This window comes from Triturus cristatus, chromosome 4_2 (genome assembly GCF_964204655.1).
Source record: "Triturus cristatus chromosome 4_2, aTriCri1.1, whole genome shotgun sequence".
NCBI classification, from domain to species: domain Eukaryota; kingdom Metazoa; phylum Chordata; class Amphibia; order Caudata; family Salamandridae; genus Triturus; species Triturus cristatus.
The window spans coordinates 255,134,541-255,159,824 of NC_140586.1; the positions used below are offsets into that span (position 1 = coordinate 255,134,541).

At 42.6% G+C, this 25,284-nt stretch overlaps 1 protein-coding gene across 6 annotated transcripts in view; it reads left to right on the top strand.

Moving 5' to 3' along the window:
- Positions 1–627: 627 nt before the first annotated feature.
- The window catches only part of PTPRC (protein tyrosine phosphatase receptor type C), a 623,869-nt gene continuing 599,212 nt past the window's right edge, over positions 628–25,284 (top strand). For 2 of the 6 annotated variants that reach the window (XM_085601451.1, XM_085601453.1), the window contains exon 1: positions 637–942. In XM_085601451.1, coding sequence (XP_085457577.1) covers positions 873–942 — 70 coding nt within the window. In that variant the 5' untranslated portion in view covers positions 637–872. Of the gene's footprint in view, positions 943–25,284 lie in introns of all 6 variants that reach the window. The other 4 variants (XM_085601450.1, XM_085601452.1, XM_085601448.1 and 1 more) reach the window with 4 other exon arrangements.

A 25,284-nucleotide genomic window follows, 5' to 3' on the forward strand; every position in this document is an offset into this window, starting at 1 on the left:
ATCAAGCCCATTATCGCCGCTTTAGCGGCAGTTTTCTGCCGCTAAAGCGGCGATAATTTTAACGCCGATCCGTGGTTCGCTATTATGGGCGTTCTTTAATTCCGGTAAATAATTGAATCATTCGACTTTGGGCCACTACACTTATTTATCTGGAAATGAAGCAATAAATGACCTGTTCCAGAGTAGAAGATGACATACCCCTAGAGATAGGGAGGCAGCATGAGCTGCAAGGGACCTTCCTCCTTCTCTTAGCAGACTCACCGCAGACAGTCATGGGTGGTGCAACAGGCTTCCATTAGTTTCACATCATATGTCTTGTACTTGTGAGACCAACATTACCATCATTCTACTAAACAGGTTTATATTCTCTGGTCTCAGCTTTCTAAATCACTCATACAGCCCTGTGTGCTACCTTCTTCCTAGCAAACATTTAGATGAGTTGCACCAACATAAGAGTCTTTCTTCATATTTTAAGACATAGATGCACACAAAAAGCTAACTTTTTCTGTCTTTTTGTGTAATGCCTCATTTCAAAGCAGCCTCACTCGTTTTAAGGAAGTTGCTAGTGTGAAATGTGAAAAAAAGACTTCCTGAAAGCAGAAGACTTGAAATTGGTTTGCAGAAGTAGATGCTCTCGTATCTGACATCATTTCACAAGCCGCAGCGCATAGCACGCTAGCGGGCAAGTGGTTAGTCTTCGGGTTGCGGAGGAAGCTGCGCCTTGACTGATAACTGGGCTTCGCGACGTATGTGCGCTGTTTCTCTATTTTCTCAAGATAGTTTGCCATACGTTGTTGGTAGAGACCAGCATTTACTCTATTTCTGCAGGCCCATGTTATTTGTAGGGATCCAGCTAACTTCCTGATAAGACCATGGGTCTTACTCCCAAGCTCCTCCTCGTGGTGGTGTTCCTGCTGTCGGGCCAGAGGGTAAATGTGAAAGGTAAGTGACACTTGTCCTTCATCCTCTCCATTCCTGCGTTTTTTTAGACTTTATAGATCATGTCACCGATTATAGGAGCTTTTCATGTGGTGCAGCATTTATCTGGATGTGTGTAAATGCGCTGAGGGAATGTATTTGACATTCCACATTCAAGCTGAGGTGATTTGCATTGTTGAACTTTTCATCAGAAAGTTACCATTTTCTTAAGTTAAAAAACAAAAAACACACACACACTCTTGATCAAACATTTACAAACCTTTACAGGTAAACACAGGCCACAATATTTGACCTCCTTAGCACTACTTTTCTAGCCATCCTAGTTCAATTTTTTCATATTTATTCAATTTTCCCAAAATAAAATGTATACTTTGGAAATTTTGCAGGTTCCTAATACAGCTGTAACTTGTATAAGTATTCTCGTTAAAATTAAAAGAGGTTACCCCTTAGTATGTCTTTTCTTTTTACACTCTTTTAACATTCTCCGCATGAGAATGCATACCTACATTTCATCAGGATGTGTGTGAGTTGCAATAAGAATAATCTGTAACCAGTTTAATTAAAACCTTGATCCGTTGAGCAATCAAGGATATAATATTGAAGGAGGTACTACATTTAAGAATTGTACTTTGAAAAAAAGCCAATTATACTTGTGCAGAGAATGTTACTCAATATAAAATACTGTTACATTGAAAGACCTCACTAGACTATACATTTTTTTTTGATTGTTTTTTGCATTTTGCCTCAAGTGGAAAATGTTCATAATGTCATGAATGCACGGTTGTTAAAACACTTAAAATAATTCAATAGAACACTTAGAAATAATTAAAAGATGTCAGTTTGATTCCGAACAAAACAAATCGCTGACTCCTCTAAGTCCTGTGCAGAATAACGAATTGTTCTGAGAGTTTGGAACCCTGTCCAGATCAAGTCAATTTCATTGGTTGAAATGGACATGTCCAGTGATGCAGATGTGTCATTTCATTAGCAAATGTCATTTCGAGGTTTGTACAACATTGCCTGGCAGCCGTGCTAATATGCCTGATAATTTATGTGATGAGACTACATACCACTTTTATTTGAATAAATCTGCATATTTGATTCTCAGACCCGAAGCAGTTGATTGTGAAAGCTGTCATGCTATCTAAAAGCTGATTTCTCTGTTTGACTATGTAGGATTTACATTTTGATCGATATTGATAATGCAAACAATATAATGAAGCTGTATGGAAAGTTAACAATGTAATTAAACATTACTGTCTCCCAATAAAGCCGAACACGTAGGTGAGGGATGAATAGATTATTTGATTGTAAATGTATTTGACCAATTGAGAAGGGTGGCCGTGCAGGGCGGGATTTGTCTGAAACAGTGAGTGCTTATAGAGAGAGAAGACAGTAAGTCACTCACGGCTGCCGACATCTTAGTTTCAAAATATTGGCGTGTTTAAAATGGTTTCATAAAGGATGAACTAAGACAAGCAGTGGACTGTTGCCTTCACTCGGTGCCTGTCTTACACGAAACACAGACACCCCATACCTTCATCGTTTGGCTAATAAAAGAGATGGGGCCAATAGAGACCTTTGAAAGTGATTCTGACCAAAAAATATATTTTTTATAATAGGACCGGAAATGTCAATTTCAGCAGGAACTAATTTGTAGGAAGCCTCTTGTTTTCAGCAGCGGCTCATTTTGTACAGGGCTGATGGCCAAACGGCGATTTCTGAACCCTCACTAACTTAAATTCTGAAGCTAAGAACAATTTAAAGTATAACACAGCTAGAGGGAGTTTAAAAAAAATGATTAGAAGGAGGCTGGAAGTAAAAATATTTTTTACAAGTCTTCTCAGTGTTGAAAAGACAGACATGAAAAAGAGAATCTATTTAGTTTTGGACTGGAGAGATGCTGACCATTTGATTTTTAATTTTTTTTTTTTTAACCAAACATAATATCACTGCATCTTCCACATTACATGTTTTAAATAACTTTGCTACTGTTTCATAAATAGTAGACTTGCAGATGAACAGTGTTTTATGCTATTTTATTATCACTGCTTGTGGGTAGTGCCCATGACTTGCAAGAGTTGATGCCTGTCTCCTCCCTTAGCAATAGCAGTGCTTAATTTGAACCGGTGGATGCAGGTGGGGCCCACCGGCACTCATTTTTGGGGACCAGGGATTATTTTTCCTCTACAGACTTTGATCTAGAAAGAGAAAAAAAAATGGTGGAAAAGAAGGAGGAAGAGAAAGATGGAAAAAACATTGATAAAGGGAGATAGCTGGGATGAAAAAGAACCTGGAAGAGTCAAATAAAGAAGCAGAGAGTGTGAGGTGGTGGAGTAAAGAGGACTGAGGTAGAATCAAGTCTACGCAGCCTTGGAATGCAGCACCCTGACTCTTGATAGTGCCGGTTGCAGGCATCTGAGCAAAACTTTGGGTCCCAGCAGTTATTCCTTCACAAAGTAATCACTGAATAGCATATTACACTCTGCACATCTGCATGTATGCTTTATGCCATGGCATTTATTCATGTTTATTTAAACAAAAAAAAAGGATTTAATCAAAATTAGGATACAAGAGGTTTCATTTGTGAACTAAGGTTAAATGACATTGAAGAGTTCCTCTGACCATCATAAGGAGAGTAGTCTACGTGTGCAGAACAATTGTAGTCTGTAATCTGTGAAGCAAACAATTGTGTGTTTCTCATATCTAGTTTGAAGTGCTTTTGTAATAATTTGGAATTCGACCTTTGCACTGTAGTATTACATGTGTGAATGTTTGTTTATTAATACAGGTGCTCAGGTGTTATTGAGACACTTTTTTTCAGTGCTATGGCACAAGCACGATTATTAAAGCAATGAAACAACTTCTGTACCATTGGGCAAGTTTAGTGGCCATCATAATGAACTGTACAAGGACTTTGCATAACATTGGGTATCACGGCACATACTCAGCATCATTTTTGCTCTGTTTGCGACAGCAACCTACAGTGAGAGAGGCATCAATAGCTAGGGTTGCTGATACATGCAGTATAATACTGGGTATGGTGTACATCCATAAATGAAGAGGCAAGGTTTCAGATTGGAAAGCTATGTGTGGGACTACAGAAAAGTCTGAAGGGAAGCCCTTAGTCCTCCAAGTCTTCTACCAATTTCTCATTCCTACGAAAAAGTCTCAAATACATTTCTATAGCATGCTATACCTTTAGGGTCCAGATGTACGATGCATTTAGCGGTCACAAAGGGCCCATCGGGCCATTTGCGTGCGGCAAAATGCATATCCAGATGTACAAACTCTATTTTTACAAGTCAGTAACCTATTATTGACTCACAAAATAGAGTTTGCAAGTTGCTATTAGGAAATGTTGTGCCAAGTGCTTGCCTTCCTAATAGCAAGTTGCACTGGTATGTAGGAATGTTTTGCAACACTAAATGCGGTTGCAGAACATTTGCAGTTTACCACCAATTTCAAATTGGTGGTAAGCCATTCTCAAATGGACAAATGCTCAAACTGAAAAAAATGAGAAGAAAACTTGTTATTTTTATTTTTGAAAAGCATCCCGTTTTACTTTAAGGAAAATGGCTGCATTACAAAAAAATGCTTTATTTAAAAAGCAGCAGTCACAGACATAGTGGTCTGCTAACCCGACGGGGCTACCGTCCCTCTGAGTGTCAACCCTTCACAATGGGTCGCAAAATGTGACTTGCCTCATGAATATTAATGAGGCCTGTCCCTTGCCACCCATTTGGGAATTGTAAGCAGTATCTCAGACACTGTTGTACATCAGGTTTTGCGACTAGCAAATTGCAAATCGCAAACCTTGATGGCCATATATCGGTCCCTATATCCCTTAAACATTCTTCGAACCGTGAGATCTCAAGTTCAACTATTTTAGTTTGATTAGAAAGACCAATCCCACCTGCATTGCTTTCTTTTACATTTGTGTTCATCTGAGTTTAGCGCGGAAGGGAAGATACAGTGAATAAGCAGTCATCTGTAGATTGCCGTATTTCAAGAACAGAGTATTTTTTTATTTTTATTTATTGCTTATTGAGCGCAGCTGTCACCCAAAGGGTATCCTGGCGCTGAGACCTAACCGTGCATCTATTAAACAGCTACATTACTCTGGGGAACAAGTAAGTTTTAAGGCTCTTTTTAAAAGTGAGCAGATCAAGGCAGCTCCTTAATGCTAAGGGGAGAGTGTTCCACAGCGTGGCAGCCGCAAAACTAAAAGCGCGACCACCCATTCTCGTTCTATTAATTTTAGGGACTTTTACCAAGAACGCCGAAGATGATCTTAAAGGTCTGGCTGCCTGATACCAGAGGAAGAGAGTCTGAAGAGGTATTGGTCCCAGTCCATGCAGGGCCCTAAAAACAAGGCAGAGAGCCTTAAACGCAATTCTCTGCTGGACTGGGAGCCAGTGTAAATCGGCCAAAGCTGCCGATGAAGAGGCGGACCGTGGTCGAGACAAGGCCAGTTTAGCGGCCATATTCTGTATCCTTTGTAGCTTTAGGACCAGAGTCTTCGGGGCACCCAGAAGTAGTGCGTTGCAGTAGTCAATCCTGCTAAGAATGGAACTACGCACTACCTCAGCTCTGGAGCCCCGTGGGAGAAGTGGCAAGATTTTCCGTAGAGCACGGAGCAAACCCATACATGTTGCTGCCGTTTTGTTTACGGAGGCATCGAGCTGCAAATTGGGTTCGAATAGAACTCCCAGGTTGCGAGCTGAATCTGCCGCCTCCACCGAGCCCGGGATGGACACTGGCCAAAAATCGGCCGGTAGTGTACGGGGAGTTCGGTCCAAGGAGCAGTAGAGTACCTCCGTTTTTGACCCATTGAATTGCAACGCATTGGCTCGCAGCCATGCTGCTGTGGCTGCCATACAACGGTGAAAGGCATCCCTTGAAATGGACTCAGAACCCTCAAATGAAAAGATCAACTGAGTGTCATCGGCATAGTTGACAACAGATATGCCGAATGACTTTATCAGTGCTATCAAGGGACGGAGATATATATTAAATAGGATCGGGCTAATTGCCGATCCTTGAGGGACTCCCTGTTTCACCCGCCTAGTGGCTGATCGAAAAGGTGGTAGTGCCACGGCTTGTTGTCGGTTGTCCAAATAGGACGTGAGCCAATCTAGGGCCAGACCGCACACTCCCGCACTCCGAAGACGGCCAAGTAGTACTTCATGGTCCACCGTGTCGAACGCGGCCGACATGTCAAGTAGCACCAAGAATGCAGACTTGCCCTTGTCGACTCGCGTTCGCAGATCGTCCAACACGGTGACCAAGGCCGTCTCGGTGCCGTGCGCTGGCCTGAAGCCAAATTGTGCAGCATCCAGACACAGATTTGTTTCTAGGAAGTTGGATAAGGCTCTTGTGACCCATCTCTCGAGGATTTTTATCGCAAATGGTAATAGCGAAATTGGCCTGTAATTAGCCGCGCAGAGAGGGTCCAGAGAAGCCTTTTTCAACAGAGGTGTTACAATAGCCAACTTCCAGCTGTCTGGGACTGACGCTGTGGTCAATGATTGACAGCAGATGGAGTGCAACGGCGGGAAAAGCTCCTCTTGAAAAGCCTTCCAGATCTTATGAGGCATTGGATCCAGCGGTGATCCTGACGATACACTGCTTGCCAGGATAACAAATTCCTCTAACGAGGGAACGGGAAAGCTGGACAACTGAGGCATACCTTCCTTGTTAGGTGCCCAATTGGAGTCCAGGTTGTCAGACGGGTCCAAAGGAGAGACTGCGGGTGTTGCAGATTGTTCAGAATTTTTGAGTCCAGTCAGAATAGTCCTGATTTTCTCCTCAAATGCAAGGGCCAGCGAGTCGCACAGTGCCTGCGAGGCCGGGATAGTAGACGCCATGCAAGGCGGGTCAGACAGAGTCTTGACCAATCTAAACAGGGTCTGAGATTTGTTAGAGGCCTTCGCCAAAGTGTCATCCAAAAACTTGGCTTTTGCGGTTCTTAACTGGGCCTTGTATTCGTGCAAGGCTGCTTTATAAACAGAGTGCTTAGATAACATTTCAAGAATGTGAATCAAGAGCATGGTAATACTTTTGGGGATGCCGTTCCTCCTGGTCAGGGGAGTATTTGTGAAATGTACACTCTACCCTAAAGTGGAGACAAAGTGAAAGATAATGTCTAGACAGCCTGAGGACTTAAAGCACGTGGTGGGTGGGGGAACCCACACTGGTGGAACTAAAACCCTCACACACCCAGCAAGCTAGGTGTCATGCTTCATCATCTGGGTTTTGCTCCTCGTCGGGTCGGCGCTGCAATTCCCGACGGGCACCCAAAGATGGGGCTCTTTAACGGAGATCTTTTGTTCCTCGCCGAAAGTTGAGTGCAAGTGAGGGCCAGGTAAGTGTAGACGTTGGTGAGTGTATTTTAAAACAGGGTTGGTTAGTCTGAATAACGAATTTATTGGGTCAGTAAACCACCCTATTAAAAACGATATGAGTGGCGGTCGTCTGGACACAGTGAGTCAAAGACTTGCTCCGCTCAACTCAGATGGTCAACATGTTTCTCGCCTAATGGTCAGGAGGATCCAACGGCAATTCATCAGGACCAATGTGGTGTGAACTATCTACAAAACGTGAGGGTGTGTAACAGGATCTTAAATTATTGTGTTTGTGCCTGGATAAATCTACCCTATGAAAGTGTGGAGAAATCTAACACTTCCGCATAGGAGTGGCCTAAAGGAAAAGGAGAAAAGAAGCATAACAGGCCAACACAGAACATTAAAATACACTTTGTCGTTTATATACATAGTAATCTGGAGCCAAAGACTCCTCGTATGCATGTCCAATATACGAAGCAATTGTACTCGAATAGAGTGATCATGCATAAGTGGATGCAGTGTCAAACAACGTGTCAAGTGATTTAAAAAGACTTCAATCCAGGGCACTCTGAATTCTAGTAACGAGGTCTAAAAACGCTCACCTAAGCATAACAATGATCGAACGGTCTGGGATTCCCTAGACGCTGGTGGACGGTTGACCGCTGCTTTTGTGACTGACCGACCCTAACGCTGACATGGGCCGCCTACCTCCGTGGACGGCACATTAGGCTTAGGGTTGGTTCGCTCCTCGAGCGGTGGTTCCCGGTTACCGGGGATCCGGGGGATCGTACCTACCTTTTCCCTTGACAACACCTAGCACCCAGCAGGTGTATTGTATGTATACACCTACCTAGTTGAGTCTCTTGTTTTGATACACATTACAGCAGGCTACTACGCCATCCCAAGAGGCTCGCCACGCACCGACTGGTGCGGCACTAGTTTAATCCTTAGGTGAGCGTTTTTAGACCTCGTTACTAGAATTCAGGGTGCCCTGGATTGAAGTCTTTTTAGATCACTTGACACGTTGTTTGACACTGCATCCACTTATGCATGATCACTCTATTCGAGCACAATTGCTTTGTATATTGGACATGCATACGAGGAGTCTTTGGCTCCAGATTACTATGTATATAAACGACAAAGTGTATTTTAATGTTCTGTGTTGGCCTGTTATGCTTCTTTTCTCCTTTTCCTTTAGGCCACTCCTATGCGGAAGTGTTAGATTTCTCCACACTTTCATAGGGTAGATTTATCCAGGCACAAACACAATAATTTAAGATCCTGTTACACACCCTCACGTTTTGTAGATAGTTCACACCACATTGGTCCTGATGAATTGCCGTTGGATCCTCCTGACCATTAGGCGAGAAACATGTTGACCATCTGAGTTGAGCGGAGCAAGTCTTTGACTCACTGTGTCCAGACGACCGCCACTCATATCGTTTTTAATAGGGTGGTTTACTGACCCAATAAATTCGTTATTCAGACTAACCAACCCTGTTTTAAAATACACTCACCAACGTCTACACTTACCTGGCCCTCACTTGCACTCAACTTTCGGCGAGGAACAAAAGATCTCCGTTAAAGAGCCCCATCTTTGGGTGCCCGTCGGGAATTGCAGCGCCGACCCGACGAGGAGCAAAACCCAGATGATGAAGCATGACACCTAGCTTGCTGGGTGTGTGAGGGTTTTAGTTCCACCAGTGTGGGTTCCCCCACCCACCACGTGCTTTAAGTCCTCAGGCTGTCTAGACATTATCTTTCACTTTGTCTCCACTTTAGGGTAGAGTGTACATTTCACAAATACTCCCCTGACCAGGAGGAACGGCATACCCTTTCTTTCTTAATTACTTCAGGGCTTGTATGCTGGACCTCATTAAACATAGCCCACCCGTTTTTACTTCCTTCTCTTGGTTGAGAATACTTTTGGGGAGGCATATTCCGAAGAAGTAATAAAACAAGGCAACACTTTTTGTGCAATTGATTCTTTTACTATGGTCTATTTAATTGAGAACAAAAGTGTTCCTGTAGGTAGACCACCGCTTATTCTTTATTTCAGTCCCACAAACCTCCTCCTCCTCCCACTTCGCTCATACCACCAGTAGTCACCTTACATGTTTATTACTCAGAGGCCAATAGAGAAGATGAACTTTGTAAAAGCAGTTTATTTGTTGAATACTTTGACATTGTTAAGGAATGTATTCTAAGGGGCAGCATTATGTAAAGGGCATATTTTTCCTGTTTGCACCATGGTGCACCTTTAACTAGGTGCGCTATGCAAAAACAGGGACAGCGTGCCCTATTGCAGTTAAGGTGCTTCCTCCAGGGTAGCCGCAACCTCGTAGTTTTCCCTAGATGCAGTGCATTACTGAAAGGCAGACTGGCTATTTGAAACAGGTTATCCATCTTTCCTTTACAAGCTGCAGTGATGCATTCACTACAAAATGGTACAGAGTGCATGCTGCAGGATGGTGCAGTGAGCGACCACACCCACCAGCAGGGGAATGTATGGGGGAGTTCATGGCACACCCTTCCCCCTAGCAGAGCCACTGAAGACACACTAACTGTGCACTACCTCTTTGTGGTATACAGTCAGTGAACCTTCACACATTCTCTTGTCTCTATACCCACAACCATAACACAGCTAGTGCATAGAAGCAAGGTTTTTCTCTCATTTGCATGGGGTCACACCATGATTCAAATCAGGGAATGCCCTGTTAAGATAGCTTTAGAGCTGCATGTGCTCAGGGGATGCAGAAAAGGGGCACGCGCCCCCATTGTGATGGAAAGCACTGCATAGAATGGACACAGGGGCTGTAAACAGTATGGTCACACTGTCCATTTGCACTGCGGTGCACCTTAACCTGGTTTGCCTGGTGCAAACAGGGACAGTGTGCCTATTACTAATAATGCGCTGCCCGCACTGCTGATGTGAACATGATCTGACCCAAGGGAAGCTCAGTAGGGAAAAACAGGTTGCCTGATTAAAGTGGCTGTTCTGTCTTTCACAGTGCAGGCAGCACCAGCCGGCACTTTCAAGGGGCCAGAGACCCCCAAGCATGTGAGTACAGCAAGTGACTGAACTGCCTGCAGGGAGATGTCTAGAGGGTCCATGGGACTCCCTTTCACTACTCCAGAGGAGCACCCTTGGTGGGATCAATAGGGCCGATTCACAGAACTAACTTAAGACGAAATCCTAAACTTACTACCATTTTGGTATTCACAGAAGGCACTTACTCATTTTGGTATTCACAGAAGGCACTTACTCATTTCGGTATTCACAGAAGTTAGGAGTCCTAACTTTAGGACTCCTACATGCCTTCTGTGAATACCGAAAGTCTTAAAGTTAGGATTTTTCTCAGTTTAGGAGTAATAAAGTTAGGAGTCCTAACTTTACTACTCCTAAACTGAGAAAAATCCTAACTTTAAGACTTTTGGTATTCACAGAAGGCATTTAGGAGTCCTAAAGTTAGGAGTCTTAACTTTACTACTCCTCAAATGAGAAAAATCCTAACTTTAGGACTTTCGGTATTCACAGAAGGCATTTAGGGGTCCTAAAGTTAGGAGTCCTAACTTTACTACTCCTAAACTGAGAAAAATCCTAACTTTAAGACTTTCGGTATTCACAGAAGACATTTAGGGGTCCTAAAGTTAAGAGTCCTAACTTTACTACTCCTAAACTGAGAAAAAGTCTAACTTTAAGACTCTCTGTATTCACAGAAGGCATTTGGGAGTCCTAAAGTTAGGAGTCCTAACTTTACTACTCCTAAACTGAGAAAAATCCTAACTTTAAGACTTTCGGTATTCACAGAAGGCATTTAGGAGTCCTAAAGGTAGGACTCCTAACTTCTGTGAATACCGAAATGAGTAAGTGCCTTCTGTGAATACCAAAATGAGTAAGTGCCTTCTGTGAATACCAAAATGGTAGTAAGTTTAGGATTTTGTCTTAAGTTAGTTCTGTGAATCGGGCCCAATGACTGTGCGCCATCCCTTTGTGATGCACAATCAGTGCATCTCCTAATGTTCTCTTTGTCTCTGCACCCACATCCATAATATGGCACTTGTGTAGAGGTAAGGGCCCTCATTTACAATATTTTGGCATAGTGCAGCTCGGCAAGCCTTCCTGCTGCACTGCCCTACGTCAAAAGGACAGAGCAGAAAAGAGAGATGAGCATTCCCGTCCTCTTTCACAGTGCTGGTACATAAATGTTTACCATGCGCCAATGCAGGAAACTTTGCACCATGGTTCAAAGATGTCTGCGTTTAACTCAGGATGTTTTTGTGGTTGAAGGGACACCTGCCCATACAAAAACAACCCTTACACCACCCCTTGAAAGGCATTGGCTTTTGACGGTTTCCCGGGTTATCAGCATGTTGTAAATCTAGGAATGTGTCAAATGCCTTGGGTGTTACATGGGAACATCCACCGCCACACCCATTGCATGCCACCTCATCACAGTGTGAGGCCATGAAAAGCCATGCAGGGTGGCTTTATGTGGCCTCGCAGATATGGGTAAAGCCCAGTGCACTGCCAGAACGTCATAAAAAGTGCCATTTCGGTGGAGCACTAGGCTTGTAAATAAGACCCAATATGTTTCTCTTGTTTGCATGGTGAAAGCCCCAATGCAAATAAGGCAATGCCTCTTTAGGATAGCTTCTGTGCTACATCTGCACTGGCACTATCTGCATTACAAAAGGGACACACAAGCACTTGTGGCCCCTTGTGTAATACCAAAGTGCCCTGTGGGTGCAGAAAGTATCTTCACCTGCCCATTGCAGCCCCAAGGCAAATTACATAATATGGCCTCAGGTGTCCTTGGTAGCCTTGGAGAGTTTATTGTATTAGAGAAGTTATGTTTGTGATACTCCATGGATCAACTCTGCACCCATGAAAGATTTGAAATGATGATAGGTCCCACTAATATCAACAGCAGCCTTACAAAATTGAGAAGTCTCCCAGTGTGGCATCCGTTTTAAAGGCTGGCCTAATTTTTAGCTTTTTATGTCTGTTCCCACTGTTGAGATGCTGGCTTGATCTGGAAGGCAAATTTTAATCTGTTGCAAAGAGTGTTAAGATGAGACCATCAAGTTTGGTACCCTTATAGAAACTGGATGAGATCTTTGCACAGACCATGACCATCTGTGAACCCAAAAGGTCATGAACTGCCATGAAGGCTGTACTGCCAAATAGTAGCTTTCCATATCGGGTAATTGAAGTCCCTCCTTGTCTCTGTCAAGTTTCATCGTGTCAAGCCTGCCCTTGCACCTCATCCCACCACAAGTCTTCTGTGATAGTATATTGAACAGATCAGTGAAGGCTGCTTTAGTGAGACGTATCCAGCACTGCAGTAATGTGACAGTTTTAGCTAAAGCTACTCCGTCCCTTAGGGATAGTGATAGCTTCGTCCAGAAATCCACTTCAGGTTATGATTCAGTCACTCTCTCCGGTCTTCTAAGTTCATTAGTGTTATGCCAAAACAGTAGAACTAGTTTATCTCACTGAGTATGGGTAGAGACAGTAATGAGTAGATAGCTCTCTGTGCTTCAGTGAGCCTACTGGAAACAAAGCCAACATCTCCCAGTTAATTCTAAGGGTGGATAATGATCTAGAAAAGTTAACTGTATCATGAAACAGATCCACTGTCCGTGTCGAGTTCACCAAATATGCTAAAGATGTCATCTGCGTTTAGCGACACAGTATGCTTCCATGTCATCTGCGTTTAGCGACACAGTATGCTCCCATGTCATCTGCGTTTAGCGACACAGTATGCTTCCATTTCCTATTCAGATTGCTGTGGTTGTCATTTTGTTTCTTAAGAGGCACAAAGGTGGGTCCACTGCTGAGTGGCAGTGGGTATCCTTACCTTGTATCTCACTAGTATTCCCAGGTATCAGGCTTAGCACTGACTTTGGCAAATGCTTTAGTATATAAGAGTTTAATCTAAGCCATGAATTTGGGTCCACAATTCATCCAATGTAGAACTTGCAAAGTTTGTTTCTTGACTATGGTTGTTGAATGTCTTTTCGGTGTCAAAGAATTCTAAAAAAAACTCCTCCTTTGAGTTTGATATTTCCTCAATAACATCTACCAGCCATCTGCCAGCCTGTTAGCCTGGCCATGACTCCAGAATTTGAGCTGAAATTCTCACAAGTTTACCTACAGAAATTTAGGTAAATCATGAATATTTGTCTGTCAATATCAGATCCATAATTAGACTGTACAGTTGCTGTGGGATTTGGGAGAACATTCAAACTTTTTTTAGACCTACAGAGTAGTGCAGGCCAACAAAGGCGAGTTTAGGCATTTTATGTTTAGTTATAATGTCCAATACTTTAACTGCCAAAACTGTGCTTCGTGGGCATATAGTATTTCTGTTCTAATTTTTATAGTTCACCCTCAAGCAGTATAGACATAGAGAAAGGACAATATTCTATGTTATGACACAAGCATGATCCTTGCTGTAGCGCTTTCAACATAGAATGCTGTCTTAAAACCAATAAAAAGGACAAGATTTTGTGTAAAAACACCAGGCATATATGTAACACTCATAGTCATAATCTCAATAGAGAAGCCAATCATTCCTCTAAGTTTAGGACCCTCACGCAAGTGCTACAAAAATAAAAACACAATAGACTTAGTGCTCAAGGCCCAAAGTAGTGGGCCAGAATTTAGGGCACTGCACATAAAAATGAAATGTCTGCTCTGCAGTGATTGAATAACCTATAAAGGAATTATGCACTGCCTCGTAGTGACTGGTCTTCCTCTAAAAGGCGACAAAACTATGAATGCCTCAACCTACACAAACATTTTACTGGCTTGGAAAACTCTGAAAACCCTAAAGAATTTAGTGAATTGGGGCCAGATGTACGATCATTTGATTTTGCGCCTTGCAATTTGCGACAAATTGCGAGTCGCAAATAGTAAGGCGCAAAATCAAATGTAAAACAGTGTGTTTAACACTGTTTGCGATTCCCAATGGGGTCGCAAATTGTGAGGCTCATTCATATTAATGGACCTCTCGCAATTTGCGAGCCCATTGGGAATGACAGGCCCTCCCAGGGATGGTGGCCTGCTGGACTCAGCAGACCACTATGTCTGGGACTTTAAGCCTACCCTGTGTAGCCTTATGTTGTAAATCAATCGTCATCACACTGTCATCAATTGAGATAGAGATTTATTTCAAGTTGAGAGGAACAACAAGAGCGGACTCTCCACGACAGAAGCAACTCGCAACTGCCGTGGAAGAGAACTTAGAATTACAGGTAAACCTAGAACACAGCAGAAAAGGAGCATTCCTAGAACTGCCAATAGTATGTACTGCCCATCTTCTTCTAATGTAAAAAAAACACAGAAAAGAGAAAAAACAAAAACACAATCAACATATAAAATCTCGCAAATATGCTGAAGGTTTGCGATACCTTGGAGTGCGATTAGGAACAAGAGACACAGGCGAGGAAAATGAACTCGACACAGGATGAACTTCAGATGTGAGTGAATCACCACTCCCACTCACGTGGTGTTGAGGTGTGGAAATTGAAGAAATGGTCTCAGGTGGAGGTTGGGCTAAAAGGTAACCACTGTTCTTTGTAGAGGGAAGAGGTTTTTCATAGCCAAGAAAAGGAACACCCGTTTTATACAAGGTCACACGCCTGAAGTTCCAACATTCGCCATTATTGAGAATCACACAATGATCAAAACTTTCTTGTCGGTGAAAGGTCCCTTAAACTTAGATAACCCTTTAACAATTCTGCCACTCTTAACTTTGACCAGATCGCAAATAATGAAAGGACGAGAACATTCTTGAGAAGGAGGTAAAGCTGAAGGATTATTTTGCAAAGTAACAACATGTTTCATCCAAGAAGGAATGAGTTTAGAACCAGGAACACGCCCCCTCATTAGTTGAAAAGGAGAAAGCTGCCCATCAACCAAGGGAGTAGTGCGATAAGCCCACAACATTTCACTACCCATTTTCCTTACCACAGAACCATTAGATGACGCCATTTGTATGATACCTTTCACAATCCTGTTGGCCCTTTCACAAATTCCATTCCCTTGTGGGTTGTATAGTGAAGTGCGGTGATGAGAAATACCACAATCTTTGAGAAATGTCTGCATTTCAATGGAAGTGAGCTGAGTGCCATCGTCAGTAATAATGATTGATGGAATGCCCTCATCTCTAAACAAATTCCCTAAGAACTTAATAGTGCTCTCAGTAGTGACACTGTTGGTAAACTCTACAACTAACCATTTAGAGTAGATATCAATTACAACGATGGCAAATCTATCCTTTTCATGTAGTTCACCCATGGGACCAATGAAGTCCAGGCAAATACTATGCCAGGGTGAACCAGGATTTTGTAAGTGACCTTGAGAGGATTTGGGTCTTTTTTCCCCTTCTCTGCAAGCAGAACAATTCTCTACCCACTCCACTACTTGCAAATCCATACATGGCCACCAGAAATAGTCCTTAAGGCGGCGTTGTGTGAGGGTCTGACCTAAATGGCCTTCGTGCGCTAAGGCTAAAAGTTTACTTATCAAACCAAGAGGAGGTATGAACTTCTCCCCTTTTACAAAAACATTGTCACTAATAAGGGAAAGATCTTCCAAGACTTTAACATAAGGACACACAGAGATGGAAACAGAACTCTCTCTTCTAGGGCCCAAAGTGATAAGCTTTACAACTTCCCGCAAAGTAACATCAGAGGCTATTTCCCGTTCCCAATCATTAGCCTCAAAAGCGCCTTCACCTACAAACACGGCATCTTTAATAGAGGCTACTGCAATGACCTCAGTAGAGCAGCCGCGGTTGGTAGTAGGAGTAACTGCAGGGCGGTGATGTGGGGAGGGGGAGGGGCAGGGTGGGGGGTAGTAAACTACGGAGTACGGAGGTTTACAGGTAAGTTAACATATAAATTAAAAAAACGAATTTCGTTGCGTGCACTGCATCGCATTTGGGGATGCAGTGCACGTAACAAAATTCGTTTTATTAATTTATATGTTAACTTACCTGTAAACCTCCGTAATCCGTAGTTTACTAGCCCCCCACCCTGCCCCTCCCCCTCCCCACGTCACCGCCCTGCAGATACTCCTACTACCGACCGCGGCTGCAGTAGATAAAGAAACGCACAGATCAACAACAGTGTGCCAATCTAGTGACATCCTTGAGAGGCAATCAGCCTGAATATTTTTCCATCCCTGAATGTACTGAACAGTGTATTGAAATTCCTGAAGCTTCGAAGCAAGCCTAACTAGTCTAGCCGACCCTTTACCAGTCCCACCATGAGAAAGAATTTTAATGAGAGGTTTATGGTCGGTTCTTAAAATAAACTTTATACCCTACAAATATGTTCTGAAGTACTCTACAGCCCAGGAGGCAGCCAGAGCCTCCCTCTCGATGACAGAATAATTCTTCTCAGCTTCAGTTAAGGTTCTGGAAGCGAAAGCAATTGTATGCTCAGACTGACCAGTGAGCTGCGAAAGCATAGCTCCTAAACAAGTGGCACTGGCATCTACCGTTACAACAGATTTTTTATGAATGTCAAAAGGAGCAAGTACTTTAGCGTCACAAATCTCCTTCTTAATAGCATCAAAAGCTTCTTGCAGTTGAGCAGACCATGAAAAGTTTGTGCCCCTCTTTAAAAGTGACCTCATGCTTGAAGTTTTGTCAGAAAAATTTCTTACAAATTTCGAATAATACTCAATGAGCCCCATAAAAGAACGCAATTGATCTGTGTCTTTAGGCTGAGGAGCAGAGTGAATAGCACGACAAAGGTCTTTTTTTGCCCCTTCCTCACTAGCACTAATGGTGTAACCCAGGTAATCAATTTGTTCAGCCAAGAAGTGACACTTATCCTTACGTAGTGTCAGACCTGCAGAAGAAAGTCTGTCTAAGACTATTTTGAGGGTAGTATTGTGTTGTTCAACAGATTGACCATAGACCAAAATATCATCTTGAAAGTAAATAGTATTGCCTACACCATCAAAGATATTGGACACCATTCTTTGGAAAACACTTGCCGCAGAATTGAGTCCGAAAGGTAAACGTGTGAACTGAAACGTTCCAAAGGGTGTAATAAATGCAGTCAAGTGCTTAGAGTCTTTGTGTAGGTTGATTTGATGATAAGCACTTCTAAGGTCGAGCTTTGAGAACACCTTAGCACCATGTAGTGTTGCGACTAACTCTGAGATATTTGGAAGAGGAAAGTTGTCTGCAACTACACATTCATTTAGATACCTCAAATCCACACAGAAGCGGAGTTTGCCATTGGATTTCTTGGTGACGACTATGGGAGAAATCCATGGCAAGCTCCACAGCAGAAAGGAGCATTCCTAGAACTGCCAATACTAAGTATGTACTACACCTTACTGCTGCAGTGCAACCTGTTGAAATAACCCTTTTTGAAATGTAAAAACCTCCCTTGTACATGTTAATAAGTCACCCCTATGTACGTCATATAGCCCCATGGTAGAGTGTATGGAATTTAAAGGTGGGACATGTAGGAAATTAATATTACCATGTCTCTCCAGTCACAATACCCTAAAAGCTATTTTCACTGTGGCAGCACTAGCTGTCCTGTGTAAAAACTAGAGTACCATTTAAAATACTAATACTGTATCTCAAGAATGGGACCAGCTAGAAGAATAATGAAACCACTATTTTTTTTTACATCCAATACAATTGTGAAGTCGGATTTTAAATAAATATTAAAGAAAAAGTAACTTTTAGAAAGTTACTCTTTAACTGGCTGAACTATAAGAAGGATTATTAGCAAATGCCTCTGCTGGCAGACAGCCTGTGCTCAGCCTTGAAAATGTGTGAAAAATAGGATGATCTGAATGGGCAGATATTACTCCTCTGAACTCCACAGAATAGTCAGAGCGGGGACTGTGGACAATGTTTTTGATACTACAGTGTAAAATCTTGTTTGACAGATCTGTTGAGCCACATGTAACATTTGGGACACCCTTGAAAGAAAGAGAAGAGAATGCAAAGGCAATTCTTGGGTATTCACTGTCTGCTGGCTTCAGTTTCAGAGAAACAGCAATATTTCAAATATTTCTACAGTCCCAAGATGTAGGAGTTCAATTACCCTGAAGTTACTATTAATATCTACATTATATAACGGTCTTATTGTATTGTAAAGGTTTTATAAATTTCAATCTAAATAAGGGTCACCCCATAGCCTTACCATTGAACAGTTTATTAATAGCAGCCATTACATCTTAGAAAGAAATCAAAGCAGCACCTTCTGGAATACAAACATCCAAAGGTGTTGCTTCTAAGTATGATTCAATATTTGCAGCTAAGAATTTGTCATCATACCAAAAGCAGGAATTCAATAAATATCTGAAACTGCAACCTACACCTCCCTCAATTCTTGCTGGCTGCTGCCTTCTTTAATAGACAGTATTGGCAGATATATTTTCCCTACTTTTGCAGGCAAGGATCCGCCTGTTCAACTCACTATACTGTTATACTTGGGTCCAAATACTATTGTTCTGATGCTATAGCTTTCTGCCTAAATAACCTAGATGCAGCTACTCAATAAGTTACCAAATACAGATAGACCCTGCTGGTAACCTCACTCTGATTACAGTTGCTGTACCTCTAGTACCCATGTTTACTCCTTTAGAGCAATGAACTCAGTGTGCCTTTTTTCATATCTAAAGGCATTTCTAAATAGCGCCATATGGCTCCTCTAATGAGAGCTATCTTGGTATCCCAAACTATAGCAAGTAGGGTGACGTTCATATTGTATGTCAAATACTTTTTAATTCACTGGTCTATTTAAAAAATACGTTTTTCATAAGTGACCTTTCAAAGGCAGTCCCTGACACACTATTCCTAGCTTTGAATGAACGGATCAAAAGCTAAAGTGGCCAGTGGATAATCTAGTGTTAATATCAATATTGATATTCCCTGAAATTTCATGAGTTGTTAAAAATAGATGAATGTTTGACTATTGCCTATGCAGGTTCAAATACAAAGTACACACTCACTCTCTTATCTGGGACACTTTTTAACAATCCATCAGCCCTAGTAATACCATCACTCTGAGAATGGCCTATTTTGCATTATGTATGAAGTCCCAAGGTTTGGAATTGGTATGGCATGGCTCCCACCCAGTGTCATCCCTCACCTGAAGGGCAGCAGTCTCTATGCTACATCCAGAACAGAGGCCGAATTAATAAGGGTATAGGAGATAAAGCTGTGAGAGGTGTGGCAACACTTGATTTGCTGCCAATCTCCTAAGAAGCTTGCTCGGGGAGGGCAAAACCATAATCAGCCAGACATTTGCATGGTTTAAGGGTCATGAGTAGACTTCTTAAGAAGCAGTTAAACTTGACCACATTTTAGCAATGAGCAAAGCATGTTTATGGAAAGGAGTGATTTACAACAAGGAACTACAAATGTGTAGAGCATCATCTTTGAGTTTGATCCTTAGTCGTGAAGCAGAGGAACATAGAGAGGAACCCAAAAACTGAAACAAATAAAAACATAGGTTCAGAAACCAGGCAAATATTGGTCTCAAGTAGGGCCTCTCAATATTCCACAACAGGAATGGAAGTAAAGATGTTGGGAGGTTTCCTGTTTGTTGCACTTTTTCATATCATTGAATATTAAAAGATTCAGGAAAAGGAATAACACATTGATAAACTATTCTTAATAGGTTTCTGGGAAGATACATGATAGCAGCAATTAGATCTTGCAGTGAACTATTCCAAGTTGAATATTTTTCTTAAATGTCACAAATCATATGGGCAACTGATCACAACAAGATAGGTCAATTTTTTTCTCCTGCTTCTATCCCACCTACAGATCTTTAATTTTTGATTTCTTAATGAGAGAAAAAGCCAGGGTGAGGTTAAAACATGCAATTGTCCAATAAGCTCCTCAGAGTGAAGCCATTAGAAATGGAAATCAATCAATACAGAGACTTATTCAATGTCCTGTTCACTAAAATACTTTATCAAAAGGTGTATAGTGAAAACATATGAGCATCCATAAATTTAATTCAATGTCAACTTAATGAATGAATGAATGAATGTGCGTAAATCTAACCGATGAGGTTCTGACAATTATAAAACCGTAAAAAAGTGGAGAAAAGGAAATTACATTTTGATCAAAACAGACACGTAACGTGGACTGCATCTGAACTAGTGTCTTTAATCATTTTATGTACAAAGATATTGCTAACGGGATTATGTTGGCTTGTCCACGTGTTGGATAAAATGATTACAAATCTAGAAGTTTATCATCTTCTAATTCTAACAAACATTTAGAGTGCCTAGAAACACTTAGATAGTGAGTGTAGCACAGTATTTTGTGTAAAGAAATGATGTATGGAGCTATTTCACAAAACCACCTTACATTCCTTGCTCCTGCAGAGCATTTGTGGAAAACAAAGCATTTGTGGAAGTGAAGTCCTGTCGGTGTCTACAACCCTACAATGTAGGCAATCATTGGTAGTGAGGGTGGGGGCTCTGCGCTCTGCCCCCTCATGGAGGACCATCTTATCTGGCAGAGATCCCTTTAGTGTGCACAGAGCTGCTGCTGTGGCAGCTCCCTCCACAGCACTTTAGGTCTGCCCAGTGGCGCCATGTTAAAGCACCTGCTCAAAAAACTTTCTTTTTTGAAAACACAAAATCTCAGAGCAGATGTTACTCTTCCCTAAAAACACAAATAATAATCACCCAAACTAGGGATATCATCACGCATATTTCTGAGTGAAATTTGAAACTTCCTACACTAAGCTGGAAAAACACATGCTGAAAAGAGGACACGGGTTCCACATTCCTTGGGGTAAAGCTACAGAACAACATTGGATTCTAAATTTGTTTATGGTAATAAATCTGTTCTAACAAAGGCAAGATAATGGTGTTGGGTGAATGGTGATACCCGTGATTGGTGATAAAAGAATGTTGATCAGTGTGTAATGATAATGGTGTTTTGTGAATGGTGATAATGGTGATAGGTGCCAGTGACTAGTGGTAATGATTTAGGAGAACACTGATAATGGTGACTAGGCAATGACAGCAAGCACGTCCCCTGAACTGTTAATGGTCATTCTAACTCGCTTTCTACACTGTACGTCTTTTTATCTCTCTTTTTAATCAGTGGCGTAGCTAGAGCTTGTGGCGCCCGGGGCTATCCCTCAGATTGCAGCCCCCCCCCCCCCCCCCCCCCGGCGGGAGGGCATGCACTTCAAAGAGGTCCGAAAAAAACGTAATATCGCCTCGAATAGTTACCTTGATCATGCAAGTTACATGCACATACATGACACGGTCCAAGGCTACACAGTTGAATACACCGGTGACTGGCAGTACAAAAGAGAACACACAGACTGCATGATCTATCTGGGGACTCAGAAAAACCTCATATGACATCCATCAGAGAGCTGCGTGAACAATTACCTGGTAATCCCCTCAACACAATGCAAACATGCACACACATGACACTGTTCATGTAACCTTCATCTACAGCTGACATTAAATGACCATACATCATGGTCCCACCATTAAAGCAGTGGGGACCTGCACGAACGTGATGTGCTCTGGGGACCCAAAACCAACTTAACAGTGTCGAAGCCTGTGATTCTTTATCTTTCAAAAACAGCAAATTAATTATTCACAGGGAATGACTCACTGTGTGCCCTTAAAACTAAACGCAGCACAAAGGGGTCAGTCAGCTCCACCTTGCCAACACAGACCAGATACAAAGCCCACTCTGGTGGCCCAAAGGCAACATCCAGGGGCCGCTCCCTGTCATTACTTCAAAGCAGTAGCAACCAACTCCCTGGGAATGAAAAGACGTGTGCTCTTGGTACCCAAAACCAGCTTGTAATAGTGCATCTCTCCTTCACAGCAGCCTCAGCACACACATGGTGCACAGCCTGCCTGGGGGCCCAAAGCTAAAATACAGGGAGGGCCGACACATTATGATCACAATCCTTAAAGACAGTTGTGGGGGCCATGGGGACTTGTTCAACTCTATCCAAGACCCGGGACAAACTGTTCCGGCGCTGCGGCACTCCTTGAATATTCAGAAGAAACAAGAAATATTAAACCACAGTGATGTCGGCCAAGAATGGTCAATGTTTCGAAATAAAGAAATGTGCAGGGCAAATAAATAGATACAAGACAAAGACGACATCAAGCATGTTAAGTGTGATTGTCAGCTGCTAAAATTTAAGTGAAATACATCTAGATTAAAGGAAGTAGATGTACAGAGGTGAGTCTTGAGCATACCAGGTAGGCTGCATTATGCTAAACTTACATGAGATGCTGTTAGGTGTGTCTATTTAAATATATTGCCAAACTAATACCACACATACATTATGGCTAAATTAAAGAAGACAATAACAATCAAACTGAAAATTAAGGGATGTAAAGCCAGGGAATCGAACCCTGGATGTACATGAGATAATCATGGAGATTATGGGATGGGCTGTATTGTGCTATACTACTGTGCCCCCCTGTTATATGTGCCCATTAAAATCTATTACCAACATAAGTTAAAATAATTTGAGTAAGCTACATCTGAATTATACATTAGAGAAGAAAATTGTGCAATCTACATTACTTATATGGGGGTACTGCCAAAGAGATTCAACCCTTGATGTGCATGGACAATTCACAGATGATACACAGTAAGAAGAGTTCTACTGTACATTGTTGTTTTGAGTAGTTCCAACGTCAGTTGGTAAATAGCAGCCTCAAAGTGCATAGCTGCCAAGCTTTCAGATTGCTGGGTGTGATATTTTCATAATTTTATTGCAATTATGAGTCCGCCGCCGCAGACATTTGTACCAGTTTTAGTCTTCTTAGAGTTTCTCATTGCTCAAATGGGTGTAATTACTGATATATATATATATATATATATGTTTCCCTCGTCTTCATTGCTTGAGTTTTGCTCGCAAAGAAGTGTCACTCATAGTCGTTGAAATGTCACTCACAACTACAATTGAATTATGAAAATGTCACACATAGCAATTTGAAACCTTGGGAGCTATGCTCATAATCGTTGAAATGTCAATCATAATTATACTGAAGTTATGAGAAAATGTCACACATCTGAAACCTTGGCAGCTATGCTGCCACTCTGCCACTCACTAAATATCCCCTCTGAAAACGTTTAGCTCTTACCTCACTCAGCCTCCAGCAGCACTCCACAGTGGTGGCAGCCAGAGCCAGGGTCTCTATGGCAGGGGTTGGTTCACGTCTGGGGACGGAGGACACAAAAGAACCTGGGAGGGCAATGCACAGCAAGACACACTCCGGACAGGGAGGGAACCTCATGGAAGAGGACGCGATGCAGGAAGAAAAAAGAACGTGCAATTACATGGTCAGGCTTGTGTCAGAGAGCAGCGGGAGGTAATGAAGGAGTAGAGGCAGGCAAATTGGTAGAGGGACTGTAGATGCACATACTTAGGGGGGCGACCAACAGGCGAGACAGGAAGAGAATGAGGAGGGCCAGTGTGAGGGAGAGAGGCCAGGGAGTGATAAAGAGAATGAGGAGGGTTTCCAGAAAACGGCATTAGCCGCTCGGGCAACCGGAGAGGGGTCTTCATTTTCCTAATGGGCTGGAAGTGCAGCCAATGGTGGGAAGCTGAGAGCCGCCTGTCCTGTGGGCTGAGCCTGTAACTTACCCCCAAGTCTACCCAGGACACAGGAAGGGAGCCACTGCCGAGAGAGACACGGGCTGGGAGGCAGTGCCAGGGCAGGGCTGCTCTGTGGAGTGCCATGCTGTCAGCTCCAGACATCCATTGTTTGAATGTAAATGGTCGAGGATCAACTAAGCCCCTGGGTCCAAGCTGTTACATTCTTCCTCAATGTGGAGTGGGATTTTAATGTGTGTAATGGGTCTTAATTTTGGAAGTACTGCTCAGATGCTGGAACCACAAGATTTGTCTGTTAACATTATTATACACCCAGTCATTGATCGCTTATGGAATGCTTTTTGAAGCCCCATGCCTCTTCTCTGTGGAGAGCCTTTCAGCTTCAAACCGTTTAGAGCTGTGCTCACCCATTCTTTGAACGTAAAGGGTTGAGGATCTTTAACACTGTGTGGCCATTCAACCCTAACCATACATATCACTATCCCCATCGCACATAAATGTTCATTGTAAAATACTAGCATGCATCGTAGCCAGCAGGATAAACCCACTGAGGCCCAGTCGGATGCCTCCAGATGAGGCAGCTTAAAAACAGTCACCACCACAGAGCAATGCCACATAACAAACATGCACAAATATTTTTGCCACACATCAGGCCTGGCTCCAGGAATTTTTATTTGGGTGGGCCAAGGGTGCATTTGGGTGGGCCACTGCGGGCTCGATTTGTCGCATATATGTCTGGGCAGGCCTGCTTCAGAGCCCTCCTTTATCTCTTCTTAGCCTTATAAGGACCAGTAAAACTCACTCTTTTCCAAATCTCTTTCTAAATATTATCACTCACAAAAAGTGTTTTTTCCATGTAATGTTCCTTTGATGGGAAGAGGATTTTTTTGAGGTGGGAGTATCAGGCAAGTGATACTACTCAGGCTCCATCTGTTTGAGCCTTCATGGAGGATCCCTCTTCATTACTACCTCCAGCTGACCCCGGACTCGGCAACGCTCTCCCTTACAGGCTTGATTATCCACTACTCCTCTCTCCAGTGCACCTTTTCTCACAGCTGTCCTTGGGCCCCAGCCCCATATCAGGCACTATCGAGCTCCACTTTGCTTTTTCCCGGTAAAAACATTAGTAAAATCACCTTAAAACTTAAAACATTGAATATAGCAGTAAATATAATTAGCAGCACTTTAAAGCATGTTCCACAGTAGCCCTTATGACCCGACTGCTAATTAAATAAACAAAAACAGAAAGGCCATGACAGGGCCAGCTTTAGCGCTGATGCGAAAGTCTTTTTTGGCGCCACACTAATAACCTCTTTCTCTGTAAATACCTTTACTACCACCTTCCAACAGTGCCCCTCGTCCCTCCATGGCCCCCCTA